Below are 20,782 nucleotides of genomic sequence, written 5' to 3'. Positions count from 1 at the left end.
GGGCCAGTTCCGACTGTGCTCTCTCCAGCCTCGATATACGGATGTGGGCAAACAAAATAGGGCCCCGTAGGTTGAACTCGATCAGATATTAAAATCAGGCCCGATCAAGATTTGTGCCGGTCCTAGGCCCAGTGCATTTTACTGAGAGTCCGTGAACGAACCAAACCCAGGCTTTAAATTTATTAGTGTTTTAACTTGCATGTCCTTTAATCTATCTCCTGGTTTATAATTTATAGTCTCTCCCATATTTTAATTAGATTAATGGACCTTACCAATCTACTAGATGGGTTGCAATATTTCTTTTTCACTCCGAAAAGACCAAGTATTTTAGTACTTTGGTTACCCATGGCAACGGTTGTTCCATCACTGCCATGGGTCAGTGTTTTTTTTTTTTTTTTTTTTTGTCATAATCAAAATTCTTTAATTTTTTTCATTTTTATTTTTATGGGCATTATAGTCTTTTTGAAGAGAAAAGGAGGACACCGCAACCCCAATTGGAGAACATTAAACCTAATTGAAAAGTTGAGAGCAGATATTGCAAATCGTGTAGAATGGGGGCTAAAGAAATTTCCCCTAATTCCACGTAGGATTGTTTAGAGTCTGAGATTTAAAGTTTTAAACAAAGGCTCCACAGTCGACTCTCAAAAACAAAAAAACAAAAAACAAAAAATCATTGAAAAAATAAAACTCTATGGGGCTGGCCATGTTGAAAAAATTAATATTTGGCCCAGCGTCGGGCCGGATTACGATCATGCCCGCCACCTAAAGGAGAGAAATCTTTATACAACATTTGACCGAAAGGTTCAATTCACAACGGAGCATTCTTCTTATAGTTGTTGGGTGTGGATGATATTTGTTAAGATGAACTAGCATACAACAATCATCTAACAATATTAAATTACAATTACAGGCTCTGGATGATATTTGTTACATAATTCTTAGTTAATTAAATAGTCTAACATAATGTACGAAGCATTCTTCAAGCAAGATTCCAAAAATAATCATGCATTCAAGAAGGCCTTCTTGTGTGTGTGTTTGGGAAGGGGTGGTTGACCTCTATAACTACAGATCCTCATTATTAATTATCGAGCCATGTCTTCAGCGGAAGGCAGCAGGTCCTCACTACCTTTACCAGCATGCTATAATCATACCTTCAATGAAGGCTGCAGAACAAATACTTGATAGTTAGAAAGGCTGGTTTCATTTTTTAAGGAGAAACATCATGAAATGTCATTTTGGAAAGAATAATACTACACCTACAACTGTTTTACAACTCGATGACATGTGTCAGCATGTGATTGAAGTCACATCAACCACTAAAAAAAAAAATTAACACATTCTAATTACATGCTAACACGGGTCAGCATGTAAAAAACTTGTAGGTCTAACATTTTTCTTTTGGAAATACTACAGGTGAGGCCTGATCGTGCATATTACTGGGTAAGTACCTTCACTGTGCCAATTTCACGAAGCTGGCTCAGGATCTCAGCAAAATCAGCAGGTGGAGGGCATGCAAAATACATGTTTTCTGTTGTATGAGGATGCTTAAACCTACAAAAGAATGGCAAAAGTAAATATTCTGTAACTCCATTTGTAGAGCAAATATTGCAAACTATTTTTTCTCCTCTAACCCAAGAGCCAAAGCATGGAGGCAAGGCCTGTCCAATCCAGAAACCAGTTGCAAAAGTTGTCCATGATGGCCAGGTGGGGTTCTAGGCCGAAGCAGCGACAAGGCCATGCTCTTGGTCCCTCCATAAACCTCATCACCTAAAAGGGGAATCCCCAAGTACTTTGCATGCGCACGGATCTACATCAAATAAAGCAATAAGAGGGGTTGTGACTTGTGAGTATAGATTATAGAAGATCAAAGATATTTTGATCACCAATTGGTGTTTTATGTAATGGGATTACATGTCTCAAGTTAGTCATTTAAGAAATTAAAAGAAAGAGGTATGATGCAAATGATTGCATAAATACGTGGAACCTGTCAATCATTTTGTGTAGATTATACTAAAAGGATCCATCATTCTGATGGTCCAGCAGGGGCCAAGCGCATCTATTTTCAAAAAATAAATAAATAAGCAATCAACCAGACTCGATCAGACACTAACATGGTATATAAAAAATGTGTCATTACACTGTGACATGCTTCCAAAAGTATGAATGGCCTTATAATAATGATTAAAGTAATGTGCTTTAATTTGGAACCAGAGACCAAAGGAGGGAGAGCTGGAAACTATATCTTACGGCATGAGACACAAATAACTTATCTTCCTCAAATCAAACATGCAAGGTAAATGTCAATGGGACGAGGAAAGTATAAATTAAAAAAAAAAAAAAAAAAAATACAGCCACTAATAAAGGAAACTACTTGAAAGATTTACAAATCTACACAGTAGGGATAGCTAAAGACACTTGATCACAAAAGACGTTAGGCAATAGCTTCTATTTTGTATACAAAAGCATGAATACTAACAAAGTAACAAGGAACTTCATGCAATGTTGAAGTGAACCTTCAACCAACTTGGGAAAAAAAGGTGCATGATAAAATTGTTATTTTAGAAAATTTTATCTTGAAGAAAAAGATATCAGCTGCCCTAATGGCAGGAAATAAATCTTTGGAGTTGTTGACTTGGGTTCAGACATACAAAGTTGGTAAGTGGCTATTACCCTCAACAAGGGCAAGTTTTAGTTCAAATAATACTAGTGTCCCAATAAGCTTCATGTCTAAGCTTTTAGATAGTTTGTGTTATAGGCCTGTGTTTGTGAACGGGTAACTGGTTTGATGATAGGCAAAGCCGTAGGAACAAACTTCCTGTGCTTCCCTATGGTGAACGGTGGTGAATGGATAATGAGGTATTTGAGGTACCTTTACCTCTCAATTCAACTACTAGAGTTGTGTTTTGATAATTTTCAGCGTGCTTGTTTATTTCATAAAACCCCTATAAATTGGGTTACGATTACAAGATGCTAATAATAGCTAATGCCTTATTCTTAGGGATTCTTTCCATCTAACAAAAAGGGGATATCAATCCCTTATTCTTAGGAGCTACTGAAATGGGATATAAATCCCTTATTCTTAGGAATTTCCCCCCCACCCAGTCATGCTCTACAAGCACTGACTTGCCACTTTCCATAACAGAATCAGCCACCACTAGGGTTAGGGTTTGCTGCCACTAGGGTTTCATCATGTTGTTCTCCAGCTGTGTCGGCTGACATGCGTTTGTGCCTCCTAACATAGGTCTGTAACACTCCTCAGCCCTTAAAATGGCCCTTATCCATAAGGGCAAAATTGGAAAAACAAAGCTGGAGGTCCGAGAGAGACTCCCACGTGGCATCCGCAGGGGAGAGGTCCTTCCAATGTACAAGCACCTCAGCATTTCCTTGATGGATACGGTGTTCAAGGATGGCTTGGGGAGTCAACCTGCTGTCTTCTGGAATGAGAGGAAGATGATCTTGAATTGGAACCCCATTGCTGACCCACTTCTTGAGAACTGACATGGAAGACATCATTAATTTTCGCTTTTGGGGGAAGGGCCAGCCAGTATGCCACTAGACCGATTTTCTTGACAATCCTGTAGGGGCCATAGAATTTAGGGGCAAGTTTAGGATGATGGTGTTTCTGAACCGAATGCTGTCGGTACCCTTCGAGCCGCAAATAGACCCATTCACCCTCCGAGAAGACTCGTTCCGAATGATGCTGATCATACACCTGTTTCATCCTGTTCTGGGCTGCCAATAGTCTTACCTCCCTAAGCAGCTCATCCCTAGTCCCCAAAGCCTCGGCCACAGCAGCAAATTGGATGGTACCTGGAGTGTACGGTAACAAGGGTGGTGGGGGACGCCCATAAACAATCTCAAAGGGGGTGCGCTTAGTTGCCGAATGGAACCCGGTGTTGTAGCAATACTCCACCCACGGGAACCATTTGGCCCATTACTTTGGCTTAGAGCTAGTAAAACACCGCAAGCACATTTTAATGGTGCGGTTCACAACTTCGGTTTGGCCATCCGTTTGAGGGTGATACACGGAACTAAAGTTAAACTTAGTTCCTTGGACGCGAAAGAGCTCCCGCCAAAATATTCCCATGAATACCGGGTCCCTGTCACAAACAATTGAAGAAGGAATGCCATGCAGCCGGAAGATCACCTCAAAGAAAGTTTGAGCCACTTGCGGGGCTGTATAAAGAATGCTTGAGGGGAGTGAAGTGTCCATACTTGGAAAGACGGTCAACAACCACAAAGATGGTGGTTCGGCCATAGGAGGTAGGGAGCCCATCAATTAATTCCATGGAGATGTCCGACCAAACACGTTCGGGAATGGGCAAGGGCTGCAGCAACCCGGCAAGTCAGGTGTTGTCGGCTTTATGGCGTTGGCAGGTATCACAGTTCCGGATAAAACTATGAAGTTGCTGTTTCATACAGGGCCAAAAAAAAAACTGCCCGGATGTGCTGAAGGCCCTTCTGATATCCTTCATGGGTGCTGTTGTGGAACTTGGTAATTATGGCTTCTGTTATTGGGGAGCCGGCCTTGAGGTATATCCAGTCTTTGAAATAGATAAGCCCGGCATGTCTATGCCACAGCCCTTGAACTGCATTCTGTTTTATCTTCTCAGTCAAGGCAACAAGGCCAGGATCATGCTGGACTTCACGCTGAATTGGCTCAATCCAACGAGGAACCGACTCGGATATTGCAAGAAGATCCCCTTCCGTTTGTCTTGAGAGAGCAACGGCTGCTCGGTTGTCATGTCCCCTTTTGTACTCAATGGTGAAATCATACCCCATGAGCTTGATGAGCCATTTTTGCTATGCCTCGGTAGCTATAGTCTAATCCCACAGATACTTGAGGCTGTGATGGTCGGTTCTTACCACAAACCGATGACCTAAGAGGTAGGGGCGCCACTTTTGGATAGAGGTGATAAGGGCAAGCATCTCTTTGTCATAGGTGGAGAGGTTGAGATTGTGGCCCTGTAGAATTTGGTTAAAGTAGGCAATAGGTTGGCGACCTTGCATTAAAAATGCCCCTATGCCAAGACCGGATGCATCGCATTCAATGACAAACTGTTTGGTGAAATCTGGCAGGGCCAGCACTGGTGCTTGCGTCATGGCTGTCTTGAGTTGAGAGAAAGAACCTTCGGCCTTCGCATTCCACACAAAGGCATCTTTCTTCAAGAGTTGCATTAGGGGCCGAGCAATGGCTCTGTAGTGTTGAATGAATTTGCGATAATATCCAGTGAGGTCGAGGAAACCCCGAAGTCCTTTAAGAGAGTGGAGCTTCGGCCATGCCAGCATTGCTTGGACTTTATCGGGATCCACCGCAACACCCTCCCTGTCAATGATGTGGCCCAAATAATGGACCCTTTGCTACCCAAAGCTACATTTATCTCTTCTAACATATAAACGGTTAGCTCTCAGAACTTCAAAAACACAGGTTAAATGTTGTAGATGATTCTCCCAAGACCGACTATAGATCAATATATCATTAAAAAAAGAAAAAAAAAAGAACAAATTTACGCAAAAAATTATCGAAGATATCATTCATCAAGGATTGAAATGTTGATGGGGCATTCGATAGGCCGAAAGGCATGACCAAGAATTCAAAATGCCCGTGGTGTGTCCAGAATGCAGTTTTCTCCACGTCTTGCTCTTGCATCCGAATTTGATGGTATCCAGAGCGAAGATCCAGCTTTGAGAAATATTGGGCACCATGCAATTCATCTAGTAACTCGTCGATAACCGAAATGGGGAACCTATCCTTGATGGTAAGCCGGTTGAGAGCTCGATAATCCACGCACAATCTCCATGAGGTGTCTTTTTTTTCACCAACAAAACTGGGGATGAACAAGGGCTAGTGCTAGCCCTAATGACACCAGCATTAAGCAAATCTACAATGATCTTCTCAATCTCATTTTCTGGTAATGAGGGTACTTGTATGGCTGCACGTTTACTAGTGAAGAGCCTTCAATTAGGGGAATCTTATGGTCATGGCGGCACACCGATGGCAGGCCAACGGGCTCCTCAAATAAGTCCTGGAAAATCTCCAAGAGCTGCTGCAAATCAGGGTCGTTGACACTTGGGCATTGCTGCTCTACTCTCAATTGGACTGCAAAGAGCTGGAGCAAGGGGCAGCGCCGCAACTCCCTCTGCATTTTTGATCCTTCCAACAACCGGTTACTAGGTGCATTCATCCCTATTAAAGTCACCTTCAGACCTTCCCGCATAAAGCTCATAGATAGGACTGTGAAATCCCAAAGGATAAGGCCGAGTGTTTTTAGCCACTGTAACCCAAGGATCGAGTAGTATCCTCGGAGGTCGATGAGGAAAAATTCTAGGGTGAACAAGGTTCCTTCAAGCCAGACCGGCACGGCCGAGCACTTCCCTTTGCTGGACAATCTCTCCCCATTTGCCACCATAACTTCAACGGCCGTGTGTTTGTTTGGTTTTAAGCCCAACTGCGCCGCTAGTTTTGTGCTGAGGAAGTTGTGGGTACTTCCTGTGTCGGCTAACAAGACCACCCGAGTCTCCTTAATGACGCAGGGGATTCGCATCTTCTGGGGGGTCGGTATTCCGGAGATTGCATGAAGAGAGATTTCTGGGATCTCAATCTCGTCGTCATTGCCCACTCATCGCCTGGATCGTCAGCCTCATCCTCATAAAATCTCCTTGATTAGAAAGATTTTCCTGCACCTATGGCCGGGTGAAAATTTGTCGTCACAGTTGAAACAAAGGCCCCTATCTCTTCGGTATTTCAACTCGGCTGGGCTCAACTTCCGAATCACCGAAGCCCAGTTCCGCACCAAATTGGCGGATGGCAGTGGAGGTGGGTTTGCTGGACCCGTGGCTCTCCTTGGCTCAAAAAAATTATGGGCTCTTCGTTGGGATTGCAATCTCGCCTCATACAACCGTGCGAGGCCTATTGCTGCAGCGAGAGTGGGGGGACGGGAGGCCTGGACTTCCGACCTGATGATCTCCTTAAGGCCGCTAATGAACCCTCCAATCTGTTGTGCTGCCAAGAGTCTACCGACCCTGCTCAACAACCGCTCATACTGCCATTGATACTCTCGTACAGTCCCGGTAGACGTAGTTTTGTGGGATTTCCAAAGAAATCATCGAATTGTGTAGGGCCATATCTCACATGCAAACCTTCCTTCAAATTCTCCCACATTACTCCTTCCTCAGTTTCTTTGTATAACAGATACCAAAACTGTGCTTCGCCTTCCAAATGGTATGCTGCCAAATCCACCTTGCCCTCTTCCACTGTGTTTTGAAAGTTGAAAAATTGCTCTGCATGACAGAACCAACTGGTTGGGTCTTCAGTACCGTCGTAATTGGGAAACTTCAATTTGGCAACCTTTGGGAAAGAGCTGCCAAATTCAGTCCGGTTGGAATCACTGCCGATTCGGGGCCAGAGGAACTTGCTGAATTGCTTTGGTCTTCCTCTCGATTGCCCTGCCTTTTGGTGAGTAGGGCACCCAACATCTCCTCCATATGCTTCTAGGCACCGAACATCTTCTCCATATCCTTTTGTATCCGCTAGTCTATGGCTCCTAACTCCTTCTCCATGCGCTCTATTCGTTGTTCCATCTCGTCGAGACTTGGCTCTGATACCAAGTTGTTATAGGCTCGTGTTTGTGAACGGGTAACTGGTTTGATGATAGGCAAAGCCGCAAGAACGAACTTCATGTGCTTCCCTATGGTGAATGGATAATGAGGTATTCGAGGTACCTTTGCTTCCCAATTCAACTACTAGTGTTGTGTTTTGCTAATTTTCAACATGCTTGTTTATTTCATAAAACCCGTATAAATAGGTTTACGATTACAAGATGCTAATAATAGCTAACGCCTTATTCTTAGGGATTTTTTCCATCTAACAAAAAGGGGATATCAATCCCTTATTCTTAGGAGCTACTGAAATGGGATATAAATCCCTTATTCTTAGGAATTTCCCCCCTACACAGTTGTGCTCTACAAGCACTGACTTGCCTCTTTCCATAACATAATCAGCCGCCACTAGGGTTAGGATTTGTTGTCGCTAGGGTTTCATCATGTTGTTCTCCAGCTATGTCGGCTGCCATGCATTTGTGCCTCCTAACATAGGTCCGTAACAGTTTGATAAGACTCATGAGATTTAGAGAAGTTATAAGTATAATCTGAAATGATAAGCCTGCATTGCAGAGAAATCGGTGCTACTATTCTGCTTCACGTCAATTCAACACAACCAAACACAACATACCATCTTTACCATTTCACTATCAAATTTCTTTTTCTTTTTTTTTTTTTCTTTCTGCTTTTTTTTTTTTTTTTAGGCAAAAGCATATATTTTCTAGCTGAAAATTAGATCCCATGATTTGAGATGTTTTAAGCTCCTTGGCAGTGCAAGGAAAAACATCATGATTGCAAAAAACTCTCCCTTATTTTTACCACAGATTCTGGTGGGCATTTGACAAGCATACATTCAATATGAAGGCTTTGTAAACACAGGCACCAACATTCCATGGATGCATTTGTTCATCAGCATTGGAATATAAATTTAAAATGTTGTTTAAAGTTTAACATCTCCATGATATTTTTTTTTTCAAATTATACACTATGCAGTACCTGATGAGTACGTCCAGTTTCTAATCTCCACTCAACCAATGCAGAACCACCACCAGCAAGTATTTCAATTACTTTGTATCTGATATAGTTTCAACCAACTTTAGTACACATGCAGCATAACCTTATAAAGATTTGAACAGCGTATAATTTGAAAACAAGCAAAACCAACAGAATGAAAGACATTGCTTCATTCCTATCACACTGACATGTATTGTTGCATCAAACTTACAACTCATGTTTACTTTTACAGCATGCTTGTATTTAAAATCTTAATTAGTGTTTCTTTTATTCGTTGTTCAATGACCTTTTGAATTCTCCATATACGAATAAATCACAATTACTTTTCAAGGTCTAGGGTTCCTTTCGATTCTTCTATTCCAATCACTGTAGATGTGAAATGTAAGCAACATGTAAACTGCACATGTTGGGATAAAAGAAAATTTACTTTGATTGAAAGAGCTTTCTTCACATCAAATATATGCCAAATAAATCAGCGTTTTCAGCATAGTGAAAACCAAATCCACTGATCCGACGACCAAGCCTCATGTTAATTTGGTGAGTACTTTTTAAGTGTCCAATTCCTATATTTCACAACTTTAGGCGTTAGAGGTTCATTTCTGATAGCAAGGTAGTCTAAATCCTCAGGAATTAAATCCCTACTACCATATCATTTTCTCTCTCTCCTTAATTGTTGTATTTAACAACACTGTAAAGCATAACTTAAGTAACAGACAAGTAACATGATAATGGAAGTGATGGAGGACCATCAATCACCTACTAGCAGCATGGCGGGCCTGTCTACAGTTATTTGATCCTGATACAGCAGCCATGCGAATCCGATTGTTGAAATCACGACCAATTGGGACCTCAACACGTCCAGCAGTTGGAGATGGCACTCCAGAAGTAACACTAATGTATACTCTTTGAATGGTGTGTAGCTTGAATTGTTCAGATAAATGGGCATGAGAGTGTTCATCCTGCCATCATAGTGTAATCGTCCACAGGACAAATCTGACTGTTACAAACAGAATGGTAGTTTTCTAGTTTCTGGTGCATAGAAGAAGTTATCAAGGGACCCAGGGGTTACCTTTGCCACAACAAGTAATCCACTAGTGCCTTTGTCCAATCTGTGCACAATCCCTGGGCGAATAGCTGCCCCACTTTGGCTGGAATATAACCACTCATTAGGACTTTGGTCTGTAAAAAAGCTACTGAAGTCATCTTTTTTTTTTCTTTTTCTTTTAGCAAGTAAAAAAGCTACTGAACTCGTCATCAGAAATATCCTCAGCATCTGAAAGAACTTCCTCATTTGAAAATGCAACAAGTGGAAGACTGCAATGATGAAGAATGCCATTTACAAGTGTGCCAGTAGCATTCCCAGGTGCTGGATGAACAACCTAAATCAGAACCAGAATGTCATTTCCAGTGTCAAGATGAAATTGACAATGATAAACTTTTGAAGCCCAATTCCTGAATGTTCCATATATATATATATCCTCCATTTGATTGCATATGATTAAGGAAAAGAAAACTAAACTATTAAAACTTCACAAGTGTTTGAGTATACGCCCAGACATTTGCGGCTAACACGATTCATTCTAAGGGTTCAGTTGTAATGACCCAGGAAAAACACTAGCCACATCTGCATTATCACTCTAAAATGACTAGTCAATTTGGAGCTCCCTATAATCACTTATAAAACACAGTTTTATCTAGTAAGGAACTAATATGAGACTTAACAGTAGCTAACACCCATGAGTTTAATCCACTCACTATATGTAGGTTATTCATATTCTCAATGTGAGACTGCGGTGTTACAATTTCCCCCTTTTAAATCTTAGATGTCCTCATCAGCGTCACATCACGCAGCGTGTTCCAGTACCACAAGATGTTATTAGGTTGTTGTAATGACTCATGAGAATCGCTAGCCACATTTGCGCTATCACTTCAAAAGGACTAGTCAATTTGGAACTTCCTTCACTTATAAAGTTCAATCTCACCTAATAAGGAACCAATGTAAGACTTAGTACCTTTATAATTTACTCATTCTACACGAATTATTCATCTTCCCAATAATAAATGTGAACAGCCACAAACTGAATTTCAAGTATATTTAAATCAGCCATCAGTTGGTCAGTTAGTAAATGTGTTTTCAACTGCAAGGTTTAAAGTCAATTGTTTCCTTAATTGTCAAAAATATGCGATTCCATAATTATTTCTGTGTTATGGGAAAGTTTTACTAAACACTAAACATGATGGATAAGATATCAGTCAAACTTATTACATATTGTAGAATTGTTATCTGCATTGGTCTGCAATAAATCCTTAATTTTGCTATTTACACCACAGATGCACAATAACTCAATACTACAGGTGCATGATTGTCAATGGACAATCAATATTAAAATAAGTTTGACACAGACTTAAATAGGCATATATGAGGTGTTTACCATGTGTGCAGGCTTATTAACTACTAGTACATGCTCATCTTCATAAACTATATTCAAAGGTATGTTTTCTGGCTCTGCCCTCAAGGGTTGCAACTCTGAAATTGTGCAATCTACCTTATCCCCAGCTTTAACATTGTGCGAAACCTGCTCGCATTAAAACTGAAATTTAGAATTCCAATATACACGGGAGTAAAAATATTTTAAATACAGAGAACAGAGGACAAACTCCCGCAAAATATGTCCTCACAAGAATTTACTAGCCACAAGTCTTAGATTGTAACTAAAAAAACTACCTACATGGAATTTCAGGTTGAAAACTTCAAATCAATCATTGCAAATGAAACCATTCCGATAACAAACAAATCTGCAAAATGGAACCATCTCAGGAAATCTAGAATCAATTAATGGGACCATACCATCAATGATCTGCTTAATTTGAGATGGTTGTGTTGAAAATTTAAATTACTTCAATGTACCACCAGTTAAATCAGCGAAGCTTTAACTAGGGAAGCAATGCATCAACAAATGGCCTAAACATATCTAATGTAACCTTCGATGACCCAATTCAACAAGTAAAATCAAATTAAACCATGAAAAGGTTAAATTCTCTTACTAATTTATTTCCCGGATCTTGCAATACAAACATGGAAAGTAGCATCAATTCCACTAGAGACAGCTTTTGTTCTTTTGTAAATAATTTTTTTTGAAACTCCCGTACACAGAGACTCACAATTTCGAATTTTTACAATGGCCGAATTCTTCATGTAGAGCAAAAATATCTCTCAAAATAGGCACTTCCAGAACATCTCTACCTCCTATCTAAACCAATTTAACACCGAATTTCTAAATATCTTCCGATAGTCGAACAAAGCAAAGGCTGCAAACATCTGGTTTCTTGTAAACGAAAACGCAATCCAAACTAACCATGGAGACGACGAATTTGAAATCAAACCGTTCGACGAATATATATTGTCAACAATATTATGAGCCTAATATAGAGAAGAAATTGAAATTACCTTATCCACAACGCGGCCATTGACAGCGACGAGGCCGGAGCGAATACTAGACTGGACGCGAGCCCTACTGATGCCGCTAATGCGAGAAGAGATCCAAGAATCGAGTCTCAGCTTGCCTGAGCTAATGCACACGGTCTCTTCCAATCGTACTCCGCCGTAGTTGCCTCTGCGGCCGGCAAGGGCTTCGTGACTTTCATCGGAGTTTGTGGAACCAGAACTGGCACTGGCTGTGAGGAAGGTTCTTAAATCCCTAGAGGGAGCTCTAGGGTTCCGAAAGAAAGAAGGTGAGCTTTGAAGAACAAATGATTTTGCCGAGAAAGAGGAGAGAGAAGAGTGGATGGAGAGGGAGAGCATGGTCTCCTTCCCGTTACAGCTTCGCTGCTTTGATAAGAGGGAAGGTAAACCGGGTCCCAGGGAAGGGAATTAGGATCCTCTCCAGTTGTATATCAACAGCCAACAGGAGAGGAGCCGGTCGTTTATATTGGGGGTATTTTATATTTTAATAATTTTACTCTCCTATCTGGTTCCTCTCAACTAGAGAGGATTCAAGTCCCAAGGAAGAAAGGGAATTGATTGGTGCACAGTTGTGCGGGAAATGAAAAAAATACTACTGGTGCACAACTTCCAGACATATGTGAATCTCACCCCAGTGTGATGTGTCTGCAATTGTACATAAATTGTGCATAACTGTTGTGAAATAGCTTTTCCAGAAAGAAAACTAGAACCACGACGACTTGGCTTTCAATAAAGCATAAATGGGTGTCCAATCAAATCACGCCACAATCGCTATGCTGACTTGGCATGAATGATTTAATTATTTATTTACAATTTTAGGATTAAATACGTTTGACCTATCGTAGTTTAGCACCTTTATTCTTTGCTCTTTGTGCTTCATTTTATATCGTAGATGGTACGTCATTTATGGTTAAAGACGAAAATAGTACTTTCGTCAAAAAATTAACGAAAGTCCATGTCAACATCTTTCAAGAGTTGACATGTTAACACCTCGTTTAGTAATGCTATATTGCTACTCTTTGAGTTCATTTCACGACTATTTTAAATAGCTTTTTCACCTAAAAAAACAAAAAAAACTTAAAATATGTCACATCAATTATGTAAAATGAGAATGAAAAATACAATTACTTTCTCTTTTCTTTTTTAACAAGGCTCATCAAGAACTACTAACCCATGCCACATTAACGCACATACTATATTTTTATTATACAATTGTCCAATAATGTTGACATGACACTCTAAATCAACAATCGATTTTTCTTTATTTAACAAGTATTCATCCAATAGTTAGTTGAAAGTACCACCATGTCATCATTGTTCGATAAATGTTAGATAAAATTAAAATTATAATGTCTAGCATTTCTCTTATAGATGCATTTCATTTTGAAGCGATCATTATTACTGTTTTTTTAACAAGTAATCACAAGTATATTAAAAAGAGCAAAGACAAAAAACAAGTACACATAATAACAACAGTATTGTAAAGAGTTTATTGACATTGGGAGAGGAACAGGTATTGGTATAGCATTGGAGAGATTGGAGATTGATCCTCTTGCAGAAGGCAAGCCCCAATTAGCTCATTTATGTTGATAATGATGTTGTTCCCTCTCTCATCATCATGGCTACAAATTCCTGATAATTGATTTTTCCGTCCTACATATTGAACACCGTAATAATTAGAATGACCCATATAGAGGACATAGTTTTCCTCTAAACTGATTAGAGGAATTTTCTCCGACCCAATTTTTTTTTAAAAAAAATATATAAAAAAATTATGAAAATAAAAGGAAAAACTAAAGATGATTAGGGTTCAAGAGAAGATAATTACTTTATCGGTATCGACATCTTCAATCACTTCGTCTATAGTAGCTTCATCCCCCATTCCATATTGAGCCATAGCTAGTCTTAGTTCATCTCTAGTAATAAATCTGGTGAAAATAAAACAAGTACATTGAAAAAAAAAATGTCAACAGTGAATGTCCTAAAACTTCTTGCATTAATAAACAAATTAAAAAGGTTCAAAAACTTTATTTAAATAAAACAGATTTGAGCATTGTTTATAAGGTATTATAGCACTTCAAATGCATAATTCAAAAAACCAGCATACTAACCCGCTTTTATCCTTGTCAAAGTACTGAAACGCCTTATACAAATTTTCTTCCTTATCAAGTCCGTGCCGATGCATAGTAGCAGTAATAAATTCATAGTAATCAATAGTCCCGCTCCTGTCAACATCAGCCTTACAGAAAGAAACAAAAAAAAAATACATGAGCCAAAGGGAAATTATGTAACTACTAACATGGTTTTGTTTCTTGAAGAATCAATGAGCTAAATATATATATATATATCACAATGAATGGTTTATTTGTTTCAGTAAGTAAACAGATCACACAGGATGATGGGATAGGTTTATAGTACTTACAGCATCCATTAGCTGCTTAATTTCTATTTCAGTAAGCTTAGATCCTAGCCTGGACAATCCAGTTCTGAGTTCGTCCAATGTGATCGTACCGCTTTTATCGGTGTCCATGTTGTTGAACATCTGTTTCAAGCCCTTGATTTCTTCCTCTGAAAGGTTCTCTGCGATAACCTTCCAAATATCCAAATTTCAGTTACTAGGAAAACAGCGTGTAAGAAAAAAGCCAAAAGAAAAGTAAGGACAACCAATCACTGTGTTCCTCAATCTAAACAGATGTTCTTCTGAAGTACAACTAGAACCCATAAGGAAAGCACATTATACAATCACCATGGCTTAACCCAAATAATTTGTTTAAGGGAAACTGGACTTGACAATTTTGTTGTCTATTCTGTATCTATGTGTCTGCATAAACAATGAATTTTAATTGTGCTTCCAGGTTATAAATTCTAATAAATATTTAAAACCAACTCTAATCAAGTAAATAAACCTGTTATAAGGAAGCAGGTGAAAGTCACAAGAATGAAAACATCCCATGTTATCTCCTAATGCTATGTTAATGAAATGGAATTAGTTTGTTTCCTAGGGGCATCTAAATGCATAAAGACTAGATTCTTGTGATCATTCAGGACATCTCTAAAGTTCTGCATAACTTAAAAAAAATAAAAAATAAAAAATAAAAAAGAAAAAAAGAAGAAAAGAAAAAAAGAGGAGGCATCAAATCATACCTTTAGAGCGAGTTTTTTCAGCTTGTTCATTGCTCTAAATTGCTTCATCCTAATTAGAACGGCACTATCAATAAGTCTGTCAGATGCTTCACCATCTTCCTTCAACCATGGATGTTCTGGTTTATATGCATAATGCAAGTGACATTAATTACCAGCTAGTTGTCTTTATGGAAATAGTTTTCCACAACTTCCATTAAAAAAAAAAAAAAGGAAATAAGTGTTGCACAGTGAGCATGAATCTTAATTAAATTTGTTCTTTTGGGTTGGACGTACTGGAATTGTAAGATCAATCACTATAAGAAGTTTATTTAGCCCATCTTTGAAGTTGGTTTTGCTGGGAGAGGGAGGCTTCACGTCTCCCTCTCCCAGTGGTGGTGTCTACTAGCCTCCGGGTTTTACTAGTGGAGGTTAGTTTTTTGTTCCCCCCGGTTGATCCGGTGGGGGTTGATGTTCACCTAGCCCTTTGGGCTGGTGGTTTTGTTTCTTTCGTTCAGGTAGAAGGTTCAACTCTAGATGCTCAGGTTGGGGGAGTGGTCGGTTTGTCGGTGTCGTCGTAGGTGTGTTTTTTGGCCGGTTTTTTCATTTTTTTTGTTTCAGATTTTCAACGCCAGATCTACGCACGTCCGCCGACTTCTGCTAGACACACGCCGCTCAGTCGAGTTCTCCGTCGCTGTCCGCGCCTGCTGCCGGTCGCACAGGTCACACCGGTCGTCGGAGTTTGGTGCGTGGCCTGCACGCGCCAGAGAGCCTTTTGCTCTTTGACGAGCGTGATGGCCATGTTCCGCCATTTTCTGGCCTTGCATGGTGGGGAAGGGGTCTACGGCGGTTGTTCTTTGGCTGGGCGGTTCTGTTGATGGCGCATGTTGCCACGCGCCGCCGTCTCCGGTGAAACTCGGCTGTGTCTCCTCTGCCGGCACTGTGTTGGATTTTTGCTTGTGTTTTCTGTTATGGTTTCCTTTGTAATTTTTAGACATTATGAGGACTGTTTCTTGGCTTGGATGCTAGATCTGTTTTTTAACAGGGGCTTAAAGTCTGTTCTTTGTAATGTTTATTTATTATTTGGGTAGCTGCTGTTGTTGTATATTTTTCCTGACTTAGTGGGTGGAGTTTCTTTATCTCTAGTCACAAATGGCCTACAGGTAGTGATTTTGCCTTCGGGCATGTATGAGTTTCTCTTGTATTTCTATTGGCCTTTTGGTCAAGTGTAATCCCATGTTGGGCTCATATTTAGTAATGAAGTTTTCTGTTTCATTCAAAAAAAAAAAAAAAAAAGAAGTTTATTTGACATGGGACTTATTCAAAATCAGTAAGCCTTATTACAGTCATATACTCACCAAGAGCCTCAGCAGCAGTAATTCGTTTCTTAGGTTCCATCATTAACATTCTGCTGATGAGATACTTTGCACCAGTAGATATCGATGGCCATGGTGGGCTTTTCAAGTCAAGTTTGCCTGCTAAAATTGCCTCAAATATGCCTTTCTCGGTCTCTAAAAACAAAACTTATTGATTTCACCATCAGTTATCAAAGGAAAATTCAAACAAAATATGTTCTGACAGCAAGAAATTGGTTTCATGAGGACTAGTAACATTAAGATGCATCTCTTTGTAGAGTTTTCTTTGGTGGCAAACTGGCAACGCCAACTGAATTGTAAGTACTTTACCTACCAGCCCAAAAAGGAGGGACCCCACTTAGAAGGATGTACAAAATGACTCCAGCACTCCAGACATCCATCTCCTTCCCATAGCTCCGACGCAACACCTCTGGTGCCACATAGTATGCACTTCCAACAATGTCCTTGTACACTTTCCCTGGAGAATGTTATATAAATTCATTTTCTTGTAAGAAACTTTAACAAAGGTAAATCAGTTTCCCATTCATGAGGTGCATTTACCTAAAATTATGGCAATTTTTCTTATCTTAAATGATTAAATTCATAATATCTTATTAGCTTAAGCTCTTGGGATAACTTAAGATGGTATCACGTGTTGGGCTAAGAGAGTGTTGGTAAAATATTAATTAAATGATTAAATTCATCATTTCTTATCGGCTTAACCTTTTAGAATAACTCATGATTTAACACAGTGTGTACCGTGTAAGCAAACTTGTTTTTTTGGGTACCACCATGGTCAGTTTTAAATTTTCTTTTCTTTTACTATTTGTATCATTACAAATATTAGTGGTAGCTAACTTCTGGCCATTATGTGTTCTGTTTAAGTGAGCTATCATAACTAGTATTAAGCTCAAACTATTTCATAATACAAATTACTTCTATGGACTATGATATCAATATCAAGAAAGTCTTTGTAGTGAACTAGTACCTAGGAATGTTCATGGTTCAACTAATGAGAAGGAAGCTAGGCTTGTGAAATTTCTCAGATCAATTACTGTGTTTATCTGTCTGACGAGAAAAGTTTAAAAAAATAAAATAAAATCTGCTAGAATATTACATAGGAGGCAGCAACATTTCATATTTAGCTGCTAGAATATTATCCCACCATGGGCTACACTACACCAGTGGAATTTCGATGATGTCTAGTCACGATGTGATGAAGCACATGACGCGTTTTGTTTTCTTTGCTACCCTTTTTCGTTTGCGTTTTAATTATTGAAAACCATTTACTTGGTTAACCTGTCGCTGTCATCCTTGACTTCGTCAACCTGACCCATCATGGCATCCACAGAATCGTTTACACGAAACTCTCAGATTTCTATTATGGCAATTTCTGATCTAATTCTCTCACTTAAAATACAAAAAGCATATGGGAATAAGTTAATGCATAAACCATGGAAAGAAACGTATATTTGTTCAAGCTAATGGGATTCCAAACATTGAAATGAAAAAAAAAAAAAAATGAAAAAAAAAAAGAAGAAGAAGCAGAAGAAGAAGAAGAAGAAAAATAAAGGAAGCAAAGATCACAAGAAGTTATTAGCAAATCATCACACTCTAATTGCAGAATTAGACCCAGAGAATGACAAAAACAAGGTAAACATCACGATTAAACCCAAAAATGCAGCAATTGAAGGGTACCCAGATTGCAACCAACCTTCCTCAATGAAGACAGAGAGTCCAAAATCCGTGGCTTTGATTGGAGACTTGTCGTCCTTGCTCACCATCAAGAAATTCTCAGGCCTCAAGTCCCTATGCATCACCCCCATGAAATGGCAAGCATGAACAACATTCACAATCTGCCTACCAAGCGAAGCCGCCTCGCGCTCGGAGTAGCTCCCCTTGGCAATGATGTGGTGGAAGAGCTCGCCGCCGGAGCACAAATCCATCACCAAATGCAGATTTTGCTTGTCCTCATAAGCGCCCATGAATTCCACAATGTTGGGTTGCCCTGTCAGGTGCTGCAGTATCAGAATCTCCCTCCTAACGTCCTCTATGTCCTTCTGATTCACGAGCTTCCTCCTGGCTATGGACTTGCACGTGTATTTCTGGCCCGTGGCCTTTTCCGTACAGAGATAGGTAATCCCAAACTGACCCCTCCCCAGTTCATTTTCAAGAACGTATATGGAGTTTATGTCAACGTACGGTTTGCCGAGAATGAGGTTTTTTTTTTTTTTTTTTTTGATAAGACAGGCATATATGAGGTGTTTACCATGTGTGCAGGCTTATTAACGACTAGTACATGCTCATCTTCATAAACTATATTCAAAGGTATGTTTTCCGGCTCTGCCCTCAAGGGTTGCAACTCTGAAATGGTGCAATCTACCTTATCCCCAGCTTTAACATTGTGTGAAACCTGCTCACATTAAAACTGAAATTTAAAATTCCAATATACACGGGAGTAAAAATATTTTAAATACAGAGAACAGAGGACAAACTCCTGCAAAACATGTCCTCATGAGAATTTACTAGCCACAAGTCTTAGATTGTAACTAAAAAAATTACCTACATGGAATTTCTGGTTGAAAACTTCAAATCAATCATTGCAAATGAAACCATTCCGATAACAAACAAATCTGTAAAATGGTACTATCTCAAGGAAATCTAGAATCAATTAATGGGACCATACCATCTATGATCTGCTTAATTTGAGATGGTTGTGTTGAGAATTTAAAATTCTTCAATGTGCCACCAGTTAAATCAGTGAATCTTTAACTAGGGAAGCGATACGTCAACAAATGGCCTAAACATAACTAATGTAACCTTCGATGACCCACATCAACAAGTAAAATCAAATTAAACCATGAAAAGGTTGAATTCTCTTACTAATTTATTTCCCGGATCTTGCACTACAAACATGGAATGTAAATCAATTTTTTTGAAACTCCTTGTACACAGAAACTCACGATTTCGAATTTTTACAATGACCGAATTCTTTATGGAGAGCAAAAATATCTCTCAAAACAGGCCCTTCCATAATATATCTACCTCCTATCGAAACCAATTTAACACCGAATTTCTAAATATCTTACGGTAGTTGAACAAAGCAAAGGCTGCAAGGCTCTGGTTTCTTGTAAGCGAAAACGCAATCCAAACTAACTATGGAGACGACAAATTTGAAATCAAACCGTTCGACGAATATATATTGTCAACAATATTATGAGCCTAATATAGAGAAGAAATTGAAATTACCTTATCCACAACGCGGCCATTGACAGCGACGAGGCCGGAGCGAATACTAGACTGGACGCGAGCCCTACTGATGCCGCTAATGCGAGAAGAGATCCAAGAATCCAGTCTCAGCTTGCCTGAGCTAATGCACACGGTCTCTTCCAATCGTACTCCGCCGTAGTTGCCTCTGCGACCAGAAAGGGCTTCGTGGCTTTCATCGGAGTTTGTGGAACCAGAACTGGCACTGGCTGTGAGGAAGGTTCTTAAATCCCTAGAGGGAGCTCTAGGGTTCCGAAAGAAAGAAGGTGAGCTTTGAAGAACAAATGATTTTGCCGAGAAAGACGAGAGAGAAGAGTGGAGGGGGAGGGAGAGCATGGTCTCCTTCCCGTTACAGCTTCGCTGCTTTAATAAGAGGGAAGGTAAACCGGGTCCCAGGGAAGGAAGGGAGGGAAAGAAAGGGAACTGATTGGTGCACAGTTGTGAACCCATGTCTTGCAGTTGTGCACAATGTTGTGCAAGAGGCTTTTTTCGAAAACAAAACCAGAACCACGACGTCTTGGCTTCCGTAAACGGGTGTGCAATCAAATCACACCACAATCACTATGCTGACCTGGCAAGGCTGGCATGGATGATTTTTTTTTTTTTTTAATAAAAAATACTCAAATTACAATAAATGTATTACAAGAGCACAACACCAAAGTTTATTATAAGAGATCCATATATATGAGTCCTATCTCAATGTGCCTTGATGTTATGCGCTTATAGTGCATGTATCATCTCCCTTCTTTTTTCTTTTTTTTTTTTCTTTTTTTTTTTTTTTAATTTTCTTATTAACTTTTCACATTTAAATAAAAATCACATCAATTATGTAAAATGAGATTAAAAAATATGATTACTTTTTTTTTTTTAACAATGGCTAATCAAGAACTACTAACCCATGCCACATTAATATTGACACTATAGTTTTATTTTACAATTGTCTAATAATGTTAATGTGGCACTT

At 39.5% G+C, this 20,782-nt stretch overlaps 1 protein-coding gene across 2 annotated transcripts; it reads right to left on the bottom strand.

Moving 5' to 3' along the window:
* Nucleotides 1-872: 872 nt before the first annotated feature.
* Nucleotides 873-20,256, bottom strand: LOC133870370 (RNA pseudouridine synthase 2, chloroplastic). Of its 2 annotated transcripts, none has more exons than XM_062307475.1 (9): nucleotides 19,801-20,256; nucleotides 18,821-18,964; nucleotides 9,862-9,992; nucleotides 9,683-9,761; nucleotides 9,370-9,572; nucleotides 8,596-8,674; nucleotides 1,632-1,807; nucleotides 1,449-1,551; nucleotides 873-1,163 (listed from the first exon to the last, which is right to left on the bottom strand). In XM_062307475.1, exons 1-9 carry the CDS (start codon nucleotides 20,152-20,154, stop codon nucleotides 1,146-1,148), a joined length of 1,287 nt encoding a protein of 428 aa, XP_062163459.1. In that variant the 5' UTR covers nucleotides 20,155-20,256; the 3' UTR covers nucleotides 873-1,145. The 2 variants fall into 2 exon arrangements, with proteins under 2 accessions (XP_062163459.1, XP_062163458.1); XM_062307474.1 differs by lacking the exons at nucleotides 18,821-18,964; nucleotides 19,801-20,256 and adding exons at nucleotides 11,046-11,189; nucleotides 12,062-12,667.
* Between the last annotated feature and the right edge of the window lie 526 nt (nucleotides 20,257-20,782).

The sequence above is a fragment of the Alnus glutinosa genome, chromosome 6 (assembly GCF_958979055.1).
Source record: "Alnus glutinosa chromosome 6, dhAlnGlut1.1, whole genome shotgun sequence".
NCBI classification, from domain to species: Eukaryota; Viridiplantae; Streptophyta; class Magnoliopsida; order Fagales; family Betulaceae; genus Alnus; species Alnus glutinosa.
The sequence above is the reverse complement of the archived record's forward strand: the minus strand, read 5'-3'. Positions and strand labels throughout refer to the sequence as shown.